This window comes from Sorex araneus, chromosome 5, assembly GCF_027595985.1.
Source record: "Sorex araneus isolate mSorAra2 chromosome 5, mSorAra2.pri, whole genome shotgun sequence".
Lineage (NCBI taxonomy): Eukaryota > Metazoa > Chordata > Mammalia > Eulipotyphla > Soricidae > Sorex > Sorex araneus.
The window spans coordinates 98,438,388-98,458,198 of NC_073306.1; the positions used below are offsets into that span (position 1 = coordinate 98,438,388).

The following is a 19,811-nucleotide window of genomic DNA, read 5'->3' on the forward strand; positions in this document are numbered from 1 at the left end:
GCGCGCGCCCGCCGCCCGCCCTCCCGGCCCGCGCCCCTCACCTGCCAGCAGCGGCAGCAGGCCCGGGCCCCGGCCCCGCGGCGCCACTCGGGCGGGCACCGCCACCTCGGCGGTCTGGCGCCCCGCCAGCTCCGGGGTCGGGCGCGCGGAGCACACCTGGCCGCGCCGTCCCCCGGCCCGCAGGAGGCCGCGGCCCCAGACGGAGCGGAGCAGCCGGGACATCTCGCAGCCCGAGTCCGCCCCGAACCGCCCGCAGGACCCCGACACGTCCCGCCCTCAGCGCCGGGCGTCGGCCCGATTGGCCGGGCCCTGACGGGGCCCGGAAAGCCAGTCGCATGCGCAGTGATGTGTGACGTCATTCTGCCCTGGACCCGCTGGGGGAGGGAGTCTGGTCTCCGCGTTTCCGCCGTGCCGGCTGCGCCTCCTGGGCACCACAGGGTCTGCAGCGCCATGGCCGTCGCCCTCCCTGAAGCCACTTTGACCACGGTCGTAGAGGAACTTCTGAGCGAGATGGCTGCGGCGGTGCGGGAAAGCGCGCGAAGTACGGGCGGGCGGATGCGCGTTGCGGGCTCGGCGTTGCCGGCGGCGAGAGCGGGTGGCCCCGGGACTGCACCACCCCCCCGCCGCGCCCGAGCCCCGGCCTCGCTCCGCCCTCTTCTTTCGGCCCTGCCTCCAGCCCCAATCCGGAGTGAAGGGGGACGGGGAGAGCTGCGGGGATGCTTGAGAGGGTTGAGCTGGGCGAGAATCGCAGTCAGCCAGCTAAACAGAAAACGGGGGAGGAGAAAACGGAGAAACGGGGTTAGATTGCAGTCTCGAGCGGCCAGACCCGCGGGCGAGGGCGCTGAGGCGGCCGGAGCCGCCTGAGGAGGGACGGGAAGGCGCAGGCGCGTCCACGAGAACGTCAGAGGACGGTGAAATGTTGAGTTCTTAAAGCTTTGAAATTAATCCTCCCACACTTTGTTCAGTAAATATTTGAGGGCCACAAAGCCAGATGTTAGGGCAGTGATGCGTGTCATCGACGTAGTGCGAGTGGCTTTCCCCCTCTGGCCAGCAGGGGCCGCTGTGTGACCGCTCGCGGGTCAGACTATCACTATCACTGTCGTCCCTTCCTTAGTGGATTTGCTGGAGGGGGCCCAGTAACGTCTCTATTCGTCCTAGCCCTGAGATTTTAGCAACCTCTCTTTATTCATCCTTCCCAATGGTGCCGCATTGGAGGTTCTTTCAGGGTCAGGGGAATGAGACCCACCATTGTTACTGTATTTGGGGTATGAATATGCCACTGGGAGCTTGCCAGGCCCTTACTGTGTGACCGCTGGCGGGTCAGACTGTACTAGTGTTAATGGGCAGGATACTAGGACATCAGAATGCATCTGATTAGAGTACCTCAGCCAACATAAAAATAACGGAAGACCTGGGGCTGGAGCAATAGCACAGCGGGTAGAGCATTTGCCTTGCACGCGGCCGACCCGGGTTCGAATCCCAGCATCCCATATGGTTCCCTGAGCACCGCCAGGGGTGATTCCTGAGTGCATGAGCCAGGAGCGACCCCTGTGCATCGCCGGGTGTGACCCAAAAAGCAAAAAAAAAAAATAATAACGAAGACCAAATAAAACCCCAGAGCTTCCCACTCTCTTCACTAGGACAGATTTTTTTTTTTCTGTTTTGACAGGTGTGTACTTTGGAGAGATGTTGTTTTTTAAAGACTGATGTAAGCTAATTTTGAGTTTGTTTTTTTTTTTTTTGGTTTTTGGGTCACACCCGGCGATGCACAGGGGTTACTCCTGGCTCATGCACTCAGGAATTACTCCTGGCGGGGCTCGGGGGACCATATGAGATGCTGGGAATCGAACCCGGGTCGGCCGCGTGCAAGGCAAACGCCCTACCCACTGTGCTATTGCTCCAGCCCCTAATTTTTGTTTTTTAATTTCAGTAAAAGTCAACCAGACTTAAGTATATGTTCTTAATAGACTAGGCCAGTCTGCAATTCAGACATGTATTCAACATTCAAGGAAGGATGGAGAAAAACTCATGTTGTCAAGTCAGAGGGTGGCCAGAAGTGGGCTTTGTGTTTGAATTCATTACGTTGTGACAGTCTTGCAGAGAGGTTTAGAAACAAGCATCAGTGCCATTGATGCCTGCTTAGTTTTTTCTATTTCAAAACCTTTTGTTTGCTCTTTATTAATTCCTGTGGATTTATCCCTGATTTAAACTGATATTTTATCAGCATTTTAAGTTCTCTACTCAAGACCACATATGGATGTTTTGTCTATCAATTTCATTTTTCAAATGAAGTTTCTAATATGAACTGGCCGATCTCCCATTATTATTATTATTATTTATTATCTTAGGAATTTCTTTTACCTACGCAGAGCCTTATGTTTAGTTTTCTCCAATTTTCTTTTCTTTACCACCCCCCCCCCCACTTTTTTTTGTTTTTGGGAAAGTGAATGCCCTACCTGCCCTATTACTGCTCCAGTCTCTAGAATTTTTTTTTTACCATAAATATTACCTTTGCCCCAGATGAATATTCTCAATATAATCATATATATTTCTCCCCTTTATACAGCAAAACAGTTTGTAATGTCTCATTGACTAGTGTTAAATTAAATAGTTTTATTATAAAGTGAAATAAAAAGTTCAGTACGTTAAAGGAAAGCACCCAGTGCTACTCAGAGCTTGATTCCTAGCTCTGAGCTCAAGAATCACTCCTGGTAGGCTTGAAGGACCACATGGGATGCCAGGGATTGAACCCAGGTCAGCCACATGCAAGGCAAACACCCTACCCACTGTACTATCCAGCCCCTCCAATTTTCTTTTCTCTACTACCTTACTTTAGAGCATATACTCTGGTAGCTTCCTGAAGAAAAGTGTTACAATCTTACACTTTTGGGGTGTTTTACATGTTTAAAAAAGTTTTACTACCCTCACAAATTTGTTAGTTTGACCAGATATCTGTACCTCTATCTGTGTGTGTGTGTGTGTGTGTGTGTGTGTGTGTGTGTGTGTGTGTGTGTATGAGAGAGAGAGAGAGAGTGAGAGAAGGGAGAGAGAGATAAAATTTCTTGATATCTGAAAGCATTATTCACTACCTTCTTTTCAGGTCCTTGCTTTCTATATGTGACCCAGACTGGAAGTTTGAATGGTCTCTTTTTCAATAACTGAAGGAGGCTTTTTTTTGGTGGGGAGGGGTGTTGGAGTCATGTCCAGTGGTGCATGGGGCTTATTCCTGGCTCTACACTCAGATCACTCCTGGTGGTGCTCAGGGACCCATATGGGGTGCTGGGGATTGAACCAGGGTTGGCCACATGCAAGGTAAGCACCTACCCACTGTACTATTCTGGCCCCTGAAGGTGAAATTTTTTAATTTATTATTTTGGTTTTGGATGCTTGGGATCAAACCCGGGTCGGCCAATGCAAGGCAAGTACCCTATGCACTATACTATCACTTCAGCCCCAGGAGGCATTTTTTCCACATTTTTCTTTATTTAAACACCATGTTTCACAAAGTTGTTCATAATACAACTATTTCAGATATTCAATGTTCCAGCACAACCCCACCACCAGTATAAATGTCCCTTCACCATTGCCCTCAGTTTCCCCCCACCCTTAGCTAGCACAAAATTTATATTGCATGTCACAACAAAACAGTTAATGGAATTATGAAAATATATTTCAGTAAAAGAAAATTTGTGAAAATGATATCTTACTACGGGTCATTAAAGTCATTGTCTGAGGGTTTACTAATTTGTTGCCAGTTGAGCCTTCTGTGTATTTTTTGTTTAGTGAGCTTTGTTGGCTTCTATGTTATCTTCCTATCTAATCTGTGTGCTCCTACTGGGCTGTCAGTTTTGTGGAATCCGGTGGTATCCTGTGTGCTCCAGGAATTCCAGGATCTGTCAGGCTGGGCCAGTGAGTTTCAGTTGGCTTGTATTTGTTGGAGATTAGTGGTGAAGTTGGGTTTGAGCTGTTTCTTACACAGTGGTGCCTATGGGACGTGGGCGTGCTGCTAGGGCTTCCAGCAGTTTGGGATAGGGTGGGGGGAGGCTTCCCACCTCCACTTGGAGAAGACCCCAAACTTCTCAGCCCACTTGGAGAAAATCCCAGACTTCTCAGCCCAAAAACTGGTGTACCTGAAATTTTTCTTTGGCTTGATGTCTCTGCAGATTACTTGTGAAGCAGTGAAGTTGGGCCATTTACATGATTTGCATGGCAGCGGGGCTTTGGTAGGGCACAGACTCAGCTCCCCCCTTGCAATTTTTTTAAAGTTATTACAATTTAGATAGTTGGAATTGATACAGCAACACTTCCATGACACTCCGCCACTCTCCCTATGCCCTGTGTCTCTTCAATCTTGTCTTTCCCATCTTTCCACACCCCTCCCTTTTTGGGCACTTGGCCTTATATTCCAATACCAAGAGCTTTTCATTGTTCAGTATTCTCTATCTTCTTTTGTCTCTCTATTCCAGAGATGATTGAGATTATCCACTATTTGTCCTCCCTCTGACTTATTTCACTTAAAATAATACCCTCCAGTTCCATCCACATTGAAACAAAACAATCGCTTCAGCCCCGTTAAATATTTTTCACAAACTGCATTATTTCATCTTTTCTTACAACTGCGTAGTATTCATCATTTCTTGTAGATGCATTTTTTTTAAATGCAGCCAAATCGTGTGTGTATACAGACATACATACATGTACAAATGGTCTTTTTTTAACTAGTGTTCTGTATCTTCAAATAAGGTGTTTTTGTTTTCATTCCACTGTGCGGATACCCATTGGCCTTTTCAATCTAGAAATTAATGTCCTATGCCAGGAGATTTATTTGAATTTTTTTTTTTTTTTCAGAATTCCTCTTGTTTTTCACTGTCCTTTCTGGCATTCCTGTTATTCCATCTCTGAATATTCCATTGACTTACCTCCTCTCCTACAGTTGATCTTTTTACTTTCTTTACCTTTTGGAAATTTTAGTTTTGTCTTCTACATTTTCTATTGAAGTTTCCATTTCTGTTTTTATATTTTAAATTTACATATTGTTCCTTTCCTCAGAAATCACTTAATATTTCATACTTCTTATGGTCACACGGACATGCTTTTTCTCTGATAATAGATGTTTGAAATTTTTTCCCTGCAGGTTTTTTTATTCTAGTTACCTTTCTTCTGTTTTCCTTCCTTTGGTAGCACTGTAGCACTGTCATAACACTGTCATCCGTTGTTCATCAATTTACTCAAGCAGGCTCCAGTAACGTCTCCATTGTGAGACTTGTTACTGTTTTTGGCATATCAAATATGCCATGGGTAGCTTGCCAGGCTCTGCCATGGTTCCTTTGGTAATCCTTGCTTATTTAAGAATGGAAATATGTTGAAAGCTGGGTGATGGAGCTTTCAGACTCATAATAACTGTAGTCTCACTAGGCTAGTTAGTTCCAGTGCATTTTCCAGAATTTAGAGAGTCAAATTTTGATTTCCGGTGTTATATATGTATTGTTGGGAAGAGAGCCAGGAGCTCTTCCATTTACATTGTAATATCCTCACTTCCTCTGTGCCTAGTTCTTTTCCACAGTCCAGTTACCCAGTATTTTAACCTTCTAGAAAATCAAGTTAGCTTTTAACCAGAGTGAGGGTAGTCACCCAAAGCTAAGGTCTTAACTGCTTCTTAAACTTATTTTCAAGTAGTCTTTCTTATTTTATTTTTTTTGGTTTCGAGGCCACACCCATAGTATTCAGGGCTTACTCCTAGCCCTGGGCATAGGGATCACTCGCCAGTACAGGGAACCATATATAGTGCTGGGGATCAAACCTGGGCCAGCCATGTGCAAGACAAGCACCGTACCTCTCCAGCCCTATCTTTTATTTGTTCTAGTCCCACCTCTGGAGCTATGTAGTGTCACAAATTCTAAGAGTCTTTACTCAGGGATGGGGGAGAGGAGGAAGGATGGAACATGTATTCTATAATGTAAACCAGGTTGATGTCCAACTCTCCCCATAGGATTCAGGTTTATCAAATATAAATTATTTTCAAAACATCTTAACTATTGTTTCTCAGAACTCATCCTTGGGGATTTATGTTTTTAAAAATGATTCTGGCTAGAGCAAGAGGTAGAGCATTTGCCTTCCCCATGCCTGACCTGGATTCAGTCCTGGGCATCCCATATGGTTCCCCACTACCACCAGGAGTGATCCTGAGCACAGAGCCAAGAATAAGTCTTGAACATTGCTGGTGTTACACCTTAACAAAAAAATAATAATACTTAATTATTGTTTATTGGAGTATGGAAAGGAGTAACATTAGATACACACGTTCAATTCACAGAAGTCTTTTGGTTACAGTGTTTTAAGATTTCTATTTTTGTCTCCAGTCTAATGTAGTTTTCTTTTCATTTTGCAGTCCCTGATGAGCATCTACTATCGTAAGTACATACCATGTTAGATATGCTTTTCTTATAACCATTAATGTTGGGGTGGGGGGGGTGCAGTTTGGCTTGGAAGGGGGAGAGTGGGTGTTAGGCCATGCCTAGCAGAGCTCAGGCACTGTCAGTGCTGTGCTCAGAGGTGATCCCTGTCAGTGCTGGGATCCAAATTCAGTGCTGCACATTTGAACCAGGGCTGCAACTGATGTAGCCATGTGCTACAAGAAAAGTGCCATACTCTAGACAAGACCTGAGCGACCACACATGAATGGCTCCTCCGTTCCTGAGCGACCATGATCCTGGAGGCCCACTAACTACTTTCAGCACCAGCGGCTTCTTGCAGAAATGCCTCTAGACTGTGAACTAAGCTACGGCCCTATGCTGCCCTGTTAGGGGAAAGGTTTTTCTCTCTTGGCCTTTCCTTTCGCCAGCGGCGTGGCAACTACCATCTTTTAGACCCCACTGAACAGAGGTGCGAGCTTGCAATGATGCAACTTCTGGCAGAAATTTCTCTGGACTTAATTACTAAATACCAGAAATCCAAAACAATGCGACCTCATGCTCTTCATTCTCAGTAATGCAAAACATTATCAAATGATGCTTTTTTGGCAGGTCTGATTATTGGGGGGAAATTCCAAACAATCATTGTGAGTTTTTTGTTGAAATGTTGAATGTAATCAAAGTAAAGAGAAATTAAAGTGAAAATCATCAGCCACACAGGCGGGGGGTGGGGTGGGGTGGGAGGTATATTGGGGTTCTTGGTGGTGGAACATGTGCATTGGTGAAGGGATGGGTGTTTGATCATTGTATGACTGAGACTTAAACCTGAAAGCTTTATAACTTTTCTCATGGTGATTCAATTAAAAATTTTTAAAAATAAATTAAAAAAAGAAAAGTGCCATAATTACCTTCTGTACTATCTCTCTGGTCCTATTAATGTGTATAAAATAAAGTTACAGGATGTTTTTTCAAAGTAGTTTTTACTGGGCTGGAGCAATAGCACAGCGGATAGGGTGTTTGCCTTGCATGCGGCCGACCTGGGTTCGATTCCTCCGTCCCTCTCAGAGAGCCTGGCAAGCTACCAAGAGTATCTCGCCCCCACAGCAGAGCCTGGCAAGCTACCCGTGGTGTATTTGATGTTCCAAAAACAGTAACAAGTCTCACAATGGAGACGTTACTGGTGCCCTCTTGAACAAATCGATGAGCAATGGGGTGACGGTGATAGTGATGTGATGACAGTTTTTGCATGTATATGTTATAATGATCAAACTCGGGTCAGCCACATGCAAGGCAAACGCCCTACCCGCTGTTTTATATCATTTTGGTCACATTACAGCCATATTCAAGGTTTTATGTTTTTACCTATAAAAGTACTTTTTCTTATAGTGCAGGACTGGTGGTAGTAAATTTCATTAGTTTTGTTTATCCTGACAAGCCTTTATTTCTCCATTTTATTTGAATAATATTTTAGCAGAGTAGAGTGTTCTCAGCTAGAAGTGTTCTCTTTTAAAATTGTGAATGTCCTCTTTCCCTATCCCCCCTCACTTGATCATTCTAACATATACATGCATACATGCACATCCTTTCATCTTATCAAATAAGTACGTTTGTGCATTATATTTTTCCCTGTCAGCCTTTAATATATTATCTTTATCACTGCTTTTTAATAATTTAACAGTGATACGTATTATCAGTGATATGTCTGTTAATTTAGGAATATGTGTCTTCTGTTAGCTTTCTGGACGTCTTTTTTCTTTTTTTTTTTTTCCTTGACTTCTAGGTTAGTGTTTTCCTAAGGTTTGTGAAGTTCCCACTACAACTTCTCTGACTAGACAATCTGTTCCCTTCTCTCTCTTCACCTTAAGGTATCCCTGTTATCTTTTTTGCTGATGGTGGTGGTGGCTATTGTTTTGGGCCACACCTGATGGTGCTCAGGCCTTATTCCTATCTCTTTGCTCACGGATCACTTCTGGTGGTATTCATTGGCGACCAGATGAGGTGCCAGCTATTGAACTGGAATCAGCAACATGGAAGGCTAGGGCTATCTCTGTGGCTATCTCTATCTACCCTGTGCTATCTCTACCCCATCCTGTTATGTTTATGTGCCCTTTTATGATGAAAGTTTTATCCATTTTTTCTAAATATTCTATTTCTCTGTTCAAGTCTAATTATTAGAGTTTTATCTTCAGTTTAATTTGTTCCTTTGTGAGATTGATATGGTTGTGCTCTGTGTGGCGCTAATTTCATTTTTCACACCAGCACATCTCCATTTGGACTGGTTTGGGATGGTTTTGACTTGTTTGGGGTACTCAAACCCAGAGAACCAAGCAGTGCTGGGCATCGAACCCAGGACTCCTGCAGAAGCATGTGTTCCAGCCCTTTGAACTTGGCCCTGTTTGGAATTTTCTGTTCTGTTTTGTGTTTGAACCACACTCAGCAGTGCTGGGCTTACTCCTGGCTCTCTACTCAGCAGTCATTCCTAGAAGGACTTGGGGGGGGGGGACCATCTGTGGTACTAGGGATTGAATCTGGATCAGCCATGTGCAAGACAAACACCCTACCACTATACTGTCTCTTCAGCCCATTTGGAATTTTTGATGGCTTTGTTCCATTTGGCAAAATGTCCCTGCATTTCCTTTTCTATTTCAGTAGTGTTTTATTTTGTGTTTGGATTGAACATGTTTCACTGATTTTCTTTAGAGTATACATTTAAAAATCACTTTGGATTCTCCATTTCTGTGTCATTAGGATTGACTTATGAGGAATTTCATTAATTCTGTCACCAGCTTTAACTTTTTTTTATTATTATTCTTTGCGTTTTCTTATTTTCTCTGTAGAAGGCACTGTGGCTCTTGACTTGAAGTTGTTTTGTTTTTCAGGATCTTGGGTGTTGTGTCAGATGAGGGAATCCATCTTTGGGAGGTTTGCTTCTCTTGCCACCCTGGATAAGAAGAACCAACCTGGGCATGAAATCTCTTGCTGTCTCCACCTCTGGTGATCAGACCTGTCCTCTGTCTCAGCTCAGTGACTGATGTTCCCTACCCAGATCCCTGCCTGCCCTCACCATCATATGGCTAAACATGAAAAAGTCTAACAATACCAGCTAAGCAAAAAAAAAATCTAGGGGGGCTGGAGCGATAATACAGCAGGTAGGGTGTTTGCCTTACACACGGCCAACCTGGGTTCGATTCTCAGCGTCCTATATGGTCCTGTGAGCATCGCCAGAAGTAATTCCTGAGTGCAATGCCAGGAGTAACACCTGTGCATCGCCAGGTGTGACCCAAAAAGGAAAAAAAAAAGTCTAGAAAAAATGGAAGCCTCACAGGGCTGGTTGGGATGTTATTTCCACTTTGAAAGTTATTGGCAATACCTGATAAAACAGAAAAATGCATATATCCTAAAAGCTAGCAATTCTATTTTTACTTATATAACATGGAGAGTCTCATATATGTTCACTAGGGGATATAATTGAGTACTATTTTAATAGTGTTAGTTGGAAAATTTATAATGTCTATCAGTAGGATACTTAAGATGTACTGTGAACATCATATTAAGTGAAATTGTTTTCAGAAATTAAAAATACATGTCGGGGCTGAAGCGGGTAGGGCGTTTGCCTTGCACGCGGCCGACCCGGGTTCAATCCCCAGCATCCCATATGGTCCCCTGAGCACCACCAGGGGTAATTCCTGAGTGCATGAGCCAGGAATGACCCCTGTGCATTGCCGGGTGTGACCCAAAAAGCAAAAAAAAAAACATGTCAACATACATCTTTTTTTTTTTTTTTGCATCACACCCGGCGATGCACAGGGGTTACACCTGGCTCTGCCCTCAGGAATTACCCCTGGCAGTGCTCAGGGGACCATATGGGATGCTGGGAATCGAACCCAGGTCGGCCACATGCAAGGCAAATGCCCTACCCGCTGTGCTATTGCTCTAGCCCCAACATACATTATTTTTAAAAGCATGTTAAATGGAAAAGTTTTTCCAAAGTCTATACTTCTTTTTACTTTCTCAGGCTTAAAAGCAATGCTGTATACATATATGTATCTACATACATATGTGTAATAAACAGACTATATGTAATAAAATATAAGAACACTGCAGGAAGAAAATCATCACATGTATAGAGAATGAGTTGAAATGTGGCAAGAATAGGAAGCACTAAGCAGCAGAAAGAGTGTCTTTGTAAATGACATAGTAGTATTTATGTGAGGGGGGTTTACCTGGATTTTTGCTACATTCTGTCTTAAAAATTAAAATGAACTGAATTTATTTTAAGTTTTAATGCTGAGTTGGTGGCTTCTGAATCAAGGTATTGAGGTGACTTTGAGAATTAGGTGTGCTAATCAAAAGCCTTTCTGTTTCCCAGACTGAAGTTTATCTTTGGTTCATCAGCCATCCAGGCCTTGGACCTAGTTGATCGACAGTCCATCACCTTAATCTCATCACCCAGTGGAAGGCGTATTTACCAGGTAGAAATCGAAAGGTGGATAAACTTTACCTAAATTGTAATAACAAAAAAAAAAATTCTAGAAATGGGAATCATCTCAACCAAAACCTATTAGGACAAAATGTTTTCATGAATCTATGGAAAGTGATAAGCCAGCATTAAGCATTTCCACCTAGAGAGATGAAATGTATTTGACCTAACATTAAAATTAATTTATTAGTAATTACAATAATACAAATATAACCTATCTCTTAGTATGTTAGTGGAAACAGCAAGGATGTAGAATATAGTCAACTATTCCATTTTATGATGTGAATAGGGGTACTTTCATCTTGTTCATTATTTCTTGCTTACAATCAAAAGACATAATGCATTTTGATGTCCTTCAATATGCTTAGATTTATCTGTTAAAAATTTTCCCTCAAAACTGTTGTCAAGGGTCCAGAGAGATAGTAGAATGGGCAAGGCGTTTGCCTTGCACATGGCCGACCCAGTTCAATCCATGGCATCCCAGATCGTCTCCCAAGCTCTGCCAGGAGTGATTCCTGAGTTTCAAGGTCAGGAGCAACCCCTTAGCATCACAGTGTGTGTCCCCAAAACAAAAACAGAAAACTTGTCAAAAAGAATCAACGGTCCTAAATTCAATCTATTTGGGCCTTAGTATTGCTCTGCAGACCTCAAGCAGATTTGTAAATGAATAGCCTCTTATCAGATTCTGAATCACTTTCACGTGTTACTGATATATCATACCAAAAACCTAGCAAGATATTTATTTCACAGGAAATGAAAATGCAGAAAAGTAGTTGTCAGATCTAACATCTAGAATTTTTAACACACCAAGTGTCTCTTAAAAACAATGGTCAGACTCCAGCCCCCACCACCAGTGTAAGCTTCTGTTTAGTGAATTAGTCTGCCAATTACACTGTGTAGCAAGCATAATGAGAATAACCTCATAAAATCTTCATGCATTTCTGGGGCTCATGAGATAGTACAGTGGATAAGGCACTTGTCTTGCACATGGCCAATTCAGTTCAATCCCAGGCACCCCAGATGGTTCTCCAGCACCACACATGGTACCCTTAGCACTGCCAGGTATGATCCCTGAGCACAGAGCCAGGAGTAAGCCTTGAGTACCACTATAGTGGCCCCAAAACCTTTTTTAAAAGAATGCTCATCTATTTCTTCATTCAAGGAAAATGGGGTAGTAAGTGTTGAGTGTTACAGTTAAAACTTTTGGATGTATTTACTGAAAAGACATTGTCTCTGACAGTTTTCTCATGGTGGACTTAAGGATTTTTTTTTTTTCCTGAACCACACCTGGTGGTGCCCTGAGTTTATTCCTAACTCTGTACTGAGGGATCATTTCTGGCATTGTTAAGGGTACCATGTGTGGTGCTGGAGATTGAACCCAGATTTGACCTCTGTGCAAGGCCTTACTTGCTGTATTATCGCTCCAGCTCCAATAGCCAGAACTCTTTTTTTTTTAATTTTATAACAATAACCAGAACTCTTAAGGGATATTTTGTACCTGACGAGGTATTACTATTTCCTTTTCTAATGCTTTTTTTTTTAGTTTTTATGTAGTTAAAATACCGTACAAGAGAAGAACTGGAGTTTTCCCATGTCTTCTAGTTTCAGACTTTTTGTCTCAGTTCCAGTATCAGCAGAACACTTGACCTCCATGCTGACTTCTCACTGTCCTCTAGTTCTGGGATTTAGTTAGTAGCTACAATGTTCAAATTTTTGTTTGAAATATTTAATTCCTGACTTTTTTTGGTTCTCCCCAGGATCACTGTGATTTAATTTGAATCATTCCAATCTACTCTTTTCCAGGGGTTTCCAATTATTTCACACTTGCAGAAGAGCACTCTGCTCTAGACTGGTGGTTGAAAACCACTGCTGTTTTTCATTTAAAAAAAGTGAATTTCCTAGAATTTTGTCTATCATCTTGTACTGTGAATGAAATGAAACTGTTGAAAGTTCATCTCCAGCCTCCAAGTTAACCTTAATATCGTCATGTTATAGTCATAAGATATATAAATAAGAAATATAGTCATAAGATATATAAATAAGAAACAACCTTGATGACTATCTGGTTATCTTGGTCAACCTTCTAATAATCATATTGTTCTCCAGAGTAAAAATTATCCTAAAGTCACCGTTATGTTATTATCTGGGATTTTTTTTTTTTAATCTCTAACTTTTCTTGTTCACATAAGAAAGATATCACATATGGTCTAGGGCAGGAAGGTGGCCAAAGTGCATACTTTGCATAAGGAAACCCCAGGTTGAACCTTTGTTCTCCCCATGTTTTTCCAAGTGTACCGGGGAGGGATCCCTGAGTACAAGGAGTGACTCTAAAGCATCACCAGAATCACCAGGTTACAATGCTAGGAGTATCCCCTAAAAATACTGGTTTTAGCCCCCCCTAAAATAAGTTTTTTAATGTTTCAAAGAAAGGGGCTATGAGGGCCAGGAATATAGCTCAGCAGTTAAAGCTCTTGCTTTGCATGTCTAACGTCTTGATCTAAACCCTAGCACAAGGAAGAAGAAAAAAGAAAGAGATGTAGAGTAAGGGGGAAGAAGGAAGGGTGAATCAGGAGAGACATGGAAGCAATAACCCTAAATTTCAAAAGTATAGAAAGTTTATGCCTACTGGTTCAGCCCTTTTGGAAAACAATATGGACGATTCTCAAAAAATTAGAAATTGAGTTCCCATTTCACCCAGCAATAGCACTCCTGGGAATATATCCCGGAGAGGCAAAAAGGTATAGTAGAAATGACATATGCATTTGTCTGTTCATTGCAGCACTGTTTACAATAGCCAAAATCTGGGGGAAAAAAACAGAGCCCAAAAACAGATGACTGGTTAAAGAAACTTTGGTACATCTACACAATGGAATACTATGCAGCTGCTAGAAAAGATGAAGTCATGAAATTTGCATATTAGTGGACCAACATGGAAAGTATCATGCTAAGTGAAATGAGTCAGAAAGAGAGATGCACTCATCTATGGAATATAAAATAACAGAATGGGAGACTAACACCCAAGAGTTGTAGAGATAAGGACCAGGAGGTCTGCCCCACAGCTTGGAAACTGGCCTTACATGCTGGGGGAAAAGGCAGCTGAGATAGAGAAGGGAACACCAAGTAGAGGATGTTGGGAGGACCCATTCGAGTTGGAAGATGCAAACTAAAAGTAGACATGAAGGCCACTCAGTACCTCTATTGCAAACTACAACACCCAAAAAGAGAGAGAATAAAAGGGAATGCCCTGCCGCAGAGGCAGGGTAGGGTGGTGGGGGGTGGGGTGGGGGTGGTGAGAGGGATACTGGGATCATTGGTGGAGGTGAATGGGCACTGGTGGAACGATGGGTAAACGATCACTGTATGAGTGAAATGCAAACACAAAAGTTCATAAGTTTGTAACTATACATAACAGTGATTCTCTAATATTTTTTAAAAAAAGGAACATAAAAAAAAGACAGCATCATAGAATCAAAAACTTCTATATTAGTATACTTTCATCCATCATATTAAAAGATACATTAAGGCTAAAAAAAAGCATAGAAAGTTTTATAAATTATTCATACTATATATCCATTAAGAGTTAGTTCCAGCTGTGCTCCAAAATATGTTCACTTTGAGATCTCACTTGGGATTTATCAAGAGCAGACAAAAAAAAAAAAAAGAATGCATGTTACACTCCAATATTTTTGTGTGGCGAGGCAGGGGCTCCCAAGTCGTACTCAGGAAGCATAGAGGCCCATCCCAGCAATTCTTGGCCACTGGGGCCGGACGACTCTGGGGATCAAATGGGGAGACCTACATACAAGGCATGTACCTTAAACCCTGTCCCATTTCTCTGGCACCACACACCATTTTTATAATATTTTTGCTTGACTAACATTTTACTGGTTAAGCAGGTAACACAGCCAGCCATATTTTAATAGGGCAGAAATTCAAAAAGTGAATTTCCTAGAATTTTGACTATCATCTTGTACTGTGAATTAAATAGAGCTAGAGAAAGCTTATCTATAACCTCTAATTCTCTGCCAGAAAGAAGCACTGGACAATAAATATGGGAAAGCGCTGTAGTGTACCCAGGAGGCTTAGTGGGTCATAAAATGACTGAATGGATGACCATTTAGGTGGGTTACCCCTCAGACCAACATAGTCCAGAATAGCTTCCTCCAAACGATGTTCACATAAGTCTAGTCATGGGCCTCAGTCTTTTTCTTGCATGTTTCTTTTTTAAAAAGCTCTCCAGGGGATAAACATTCCAGACTGGGAGAACTAGGAGCAATTCCTGTAAGAGAGGTCATTTTTTGATTGAAGGGTGAAGGAAATGAGTTAGATGATCCCTTAGGTCAATTTCCAGTTCTAAAAATTTTTAACTTAGATTTTTGTGCATGATTATTGGGTTCATTAGCTGTCCACTGCTAGAAATGTAAGAGCAAATTCAAATTTTATTCTCTTTAGAGTATTTACTGCCCCAGGCACATTTTAGGTTTTATTCTTAGCCAATCTTTGAAAGGATCAGGCAAGAGAACATTTTTGGGGGGGAAGGAAGGAGGTTGGTTTTGGACCATGCTCAGTGGTATTCAGGGTTTACTCCTGGTTCTAAGCCTGGGGATCACTTTTGGTGGGTTGAAACGACCAAATGGAATGCCAGGGATCAAACCCAGGTTAGCCATGTGCAAGGGAAACATCCTACCTGTTGTAGGGCATTCCACAAAAGAACTTCTATAGAATATCTTCCTGTCACCAGACATTGATTCAGTATAGTCCAGAGAGTATTCTCAGAGATACAAACCAGTGGGCCACTCAAGTCAGTACTATAGCTTATGCCTGTTTAAATTTGAATCTAGAGATTTGCCCATTGCTAAGTTTGGAGACCCAGGGAGTCTTTGTGTCACTGTTCTATGTTTTTCTTCCAGGATTAAGTGGGAAAAATTTACTTGAATGTCATCTTAGAGCCTAAAAGTAATTTGAAAGTCCTGAGGTAAATTCCTAAATTCATTTAAAAAAAAAAAAAAGCATCCTGGGGCTATTTCTGCTTCCCTTGGGTATTATTCATTAGGAATTGATTCTGGGCTGTGAGAGATAGTACAGCAGGTAAGTTGCTTATCTGGTGTGCAGCTGACTTGAGTTTGATTCCCAGCATGGTCCCCTAAGCACTACCAGTAGTGATCCCTGAGCACAGAGCCAGGAGTAACCCTTCAGTATTGTCAGGTGTGGCCCCAAAACAAAGCGAAACAAAAAAAGAATGAAAGAAAAAAATTATTCAGGGAATTAAGCCTTCCGCATTGCTTTATTTGACAGCTTGGTTAGATTTGACAAGTGATTTATCCAGTTTGTCCACTCGTGCTCAAATGCACTGTAATTTTCCTGTATTCCTCCTTTTTGTCCTGACTTACAACAGGACAGTTCTTGGGCTGGGTCCTTCCCCTTATCTGTGCCCCCTTCCATCCTGCTAGATGAATAGGCAGATCCAGGCCTGCCTTTTTCTGAGACATCCTGAGTGGCTGAGTCATCCTTTTTGCAAGATTCTTTGCTGTTTACTCTCATCACTCTCAGGGATTTTCAAAAGTCTTTTCTCATTTTCTTCTGAGAGCCTCTCTTTCTGCTACCCCTCCCCTTAAGCTCCTCCTCTATCAGATAAAGGCTTGCCCTTTATCTGCTTTCATACTCTATTTGTGCATGGTGAAACTTCAGAAACTTACATGCTGTGAAATATCCAAGGTTGGAAAAAAAAAAAAGCACAGTAAAGTATAGATAGGACCAGGGAAAGAGCTCAAAGAGCTAGTGTTCATACAGGCCAGGGGACTTGGCAAAACCCCAAGGTGGGACCAACCCATTAGTACCACCAGCTATAACCTCAAAACCAAAATATCAAAGAAAAAATAATAAATGACAAATAACAGAAGCTTTCCCACTACCTCCTCATGCTCAGTCTATGGGGACAGGAACAAGTGCCCCTGTGGATGGTTTTCTGTAGGCTGATACTTACTGCTCACTGTAGGAGGTCCTGTGCAGAGCACCCAGGAGGAAAAGCTGCTCTTTCCTTTTGTGTGAAGCCTGAGGCACTCTTCGTGCACAAGTGCGGAGCTGCTGGTCTTACCAGCCAGCAGAGGGGAAGAAGCGGTTTTGACTTCTGAAGTGAAGTCTGATCCCACATGTTTTTTTTTTCTTTCTAGGTACTTGGAAGTTCTGGTAAAACATATATATGTTTGGCTTCTTGTCATTATTGTTCATGTCCTGCATTTGCCTTCTCAGTACTACGGAAGAGTGACAGCCTACTGGTGAGGAGAGGGAAGGCTTTTCCACTGCTGTCAGACTGGAGATTATTGGCCTTTTCTGTGCAGTATGACTTGTATAATGTGGGAATGTTATTATGGGAAATTTATTACTGTGGGGATTTCATGTTGAAAAGTTTATTATCCTTGATTTAAGTTAGTCATATTCTAGCTAACCCCCCAAAATACCGTGTCATTTTTAGAACAACTTCAATTTCCTGACTTTTTTTTTTATGGTGCTGGGACTCTGACTCAGGGCCTCACCCGGGCACGTGCTTTATCATGGAGCTATATCCTTAGCTCACCAATTTTTATATAAAAGGACAGGATGAAGCTCTGGGAAGAGCAAGAAGGTAACTGCAAGCATTCACACTGGATGAGCTAGGGAAATGGCCCAAAAAGCTAGAGTCCATGCTTTGCATGCAGGACTTCAGGTTCACTCCCCAGCACCCCAGGTTCCTCCAAGCACAGCTGACTGTGGTCCAAAAGGAAGAGAAAAGGTGATACTGGGACATTTTGCTATTAACAGTTTATGATTGTAAAGAAGAAAATAATTTAGGACTAAGAGGAGGAGCCTGTCTTATTTTTTATTAATCATCTAGATCTAAACTGCTTCCCAAAACAAGTGAAGTAAAACTTTCTTTGTCCCAGCTTATTTTTAGGATCACTGCTGTCTCATCTTCTTTATCTGCAGGTGTTAGGCAGTAAGTGAGCTCCACTCTTTTCCAACTAAATGTAATTGTAGTGAGAAGTTGTCACTAAGTTGCCTCCGCTATAGCTAATGAATCTGTATGTTTTCTATTCTAGTGCAAGCATCTCCTGGCAATTTATCTCAGTCAGGTTGTGAGGACTTGTCAGCAACTAAGTGTCTCTGACAAGCAACTAACTGAGATATTGATGGGGAAGAAACAAGATTCATAAAAGTTGAGACTGATCATCATTAACTTTCAAAATAGAAGTTCCATCAAAAAATGTAATCTGTCCTGCTCTCCGCTGCTGCACAAGCACGATCCCGGAGGCCACCTGAACTACTTTGGACATGAGAGTTCGCAAAAATGCCTCCAGACTGTGAACTGAGCCACTGCCCCATGCGGCGCCAGCGGGCAAGGGTTTCTCTGTCTCAACCCTTCCTTCCTGGGCACAGCATGGCGACTGCCGCTTTTTGAACACAAAATGGAGGTACCAGCCCGGCTGCCACAGGACACGCGAGAGATCCCAGGTGGCGGGGGTACCAGCCCCACCCACCCTCTGCCAATATTTAAGCACAGCAGCCACACGTGTATGGCCTCTCCGCTGCTGCACGAGCACGATCCCAGAGGCCAACTGAACTACTTTGGACATGAGAGCTCGCAAAAATGCCTCCAGACTGAACTGAGCCACTGCCCCATGCGGCGCCAGCGGACAAGGGTTTCTCTCTCCAGCTTTTCCATCTTATGAGCACCACAAAAGGGAAGTAAAAGCTTGCAGTGATGCAATTTCTGGCAGAATTTTCCCTGGACTTTATACAGAAATCCAAAACCTAATATCTCTTCATTGTCAGCAATGTGAAACGGTTCCTTTTTAGCAGGTCTGACTTTGGGGGGAAACTCAAAACAATAATAGTTTTTTGTTGAAATATTGAAGGTAATCAAAGTAGCAGCCATTTCTCTAGACTGTGAACTAAGCCCTATCCCCACACCAGCCAAGGATAGGAAATATCCTTCTTTCTCGGTTCTTTTCCCTTTTCGGGGAGAAACACAGCATGGCGTCTGCCATATTATGATGTCTATTAAGCAGGCATGAACTTGGTGGCACAGGACGGGGGAAATGTACTTGGAACAGTGGGACGCTTGGGCAGTCTCGGGCCAGGGCCAATACCAGCACACACTACGCCAAGATTCCACCCGGGTGGCCACACTTTTGTGTGGCCGCTTTGCTGCTGATGGACCAGAATCCGGAGGCCGATTGTCTAGTTGACTACTTTTGGTTCCAGAAACTGCTTGCAGCCATGTCTCTAGACTGTGAATATCCTTCTTTCTCGGTTTTTTATTCCCTTGTCAGGCGGTGTGGTGTCAGCCATATTATGAGGACTATTAAGCAAGTATGAACTTGGTGGCGCAGGAAGGAGGAAAAAAAAAAGTTCTGTACTTGGAACAGCTGGACTTCGTATCTCTTCATTCTCAGCAATGGAAAACTAATTATCAAATGCTTCCTTGGCAGTAGGGCTGTCTTTTTTGGGGAGAAACTCCAACAACAATAGTGAGTTTTGTGTTGAAATATGGAATGTAATCAAGGAAGAGAAAATGAAGTGAAATTTATCAGTCACACATGCGGGGGGAGGTATATTGGGGTTTTTGGTGGTGGAATATGGGCACTGGTGAAGGGATGGGTGTTTGAGTATTGTATAATTGAGACATATGCCTGAGAACTTTGTAATTTTCCATATGGTGATTCAATAAAAAAAAAAATGTAATCTGTCCTGATTCACTAGAAAGAGTGTGAAACAGATCTTTGAGAGACTTCTTGATAACTGAGCTAGAACCAGTATGTTGTATGCTCTGTTGCTCTGTACAAGTCTTTGCTTGAAATACATGAATCAGCCTCTATATCCTTTGAGTGAAATTTTTCTTTTATGGATTCCAGTACTTTAGACTCTTAAGCCATGGGGTCAGA

At 42.7% G+C, this 19,811-nt stretch overlaps 2 protein-coding genes across 4 annotated transcripts in view; one reads left to right on the forward strand and one right to left on the reverse strand.

The window, feature by feature from the left end:
• Positions 1–318, reverse strand: part of TTC19 (tetratricopeptide repeat domain 19) — a 30,418-nt gene extending 30,100 nt beyond the window's left edge. For 2 of the 3 annotated variants that reach the window (XM_055138004.1, XM_055138002.1), the window contains exon 1: positions 42–57. Coding sequence is in view for 1 of the 3 variants with exons in the window: in XM_004616304.2 (XP_004616361.1) it covers positions 42–222 (181 nt within the window). In the remaining 2 variants the exon portion in view is untranslated. Of the gene's footprint in view, positions 1–41 lie in introns of all 3 variants that reach the window. The other variant, XM_004616304.2, reaches the window with a different exon arrangement.
• On the forward strand, positions 239–18,102 carry ZSWIM7 (zinc finger SWIM-type containing 7). The gene is made up of 5 exons (XM_004616305.3): positions 239–541; positions 6,389–6,410; positions 10,780–10,882; positions 17,061–17,165; positions 17,967–18,102. Exons 1-5 carry the CDS (start codon positions 346–348, stop codon positions 18,078–18,080), a joined length of 540 nt encoding a protein of 179 aa, XP_004616362.3. The 5' UTR covers positions 239–345; the 3' UTR covers positions 18,081–18,102.
• The last annotated feature ends 1,709 nt before the right edge of the window (positions 18,103–19,811 follow it).

Excerpts from the sequence above, each read along its gene's own strand:
- ZSWIM7 (XM_004616305.3), top strand. The coding sequence starts at position 346 with ATGTGTGACGTCATTCTGCCCTGGACCCGCTGGGGGAGGGAGTCTGGT. Across the intron at positions 6,411-10,779 it reads CCTGATGAGCATCTACTATC|ACTGAAGTTTATCTTTGGTT; the intron begins GTAAGTACATAC and ends TCTGTTTCCCAG. Across the intron at positions 10,883-17,060 it reads GTGGAAGGCGTATTTACCAG|GTACTTGGAAGTTCTGGTAA; the intron begins GTAGAAATCGAA and ends TTTTCTTTCTAG.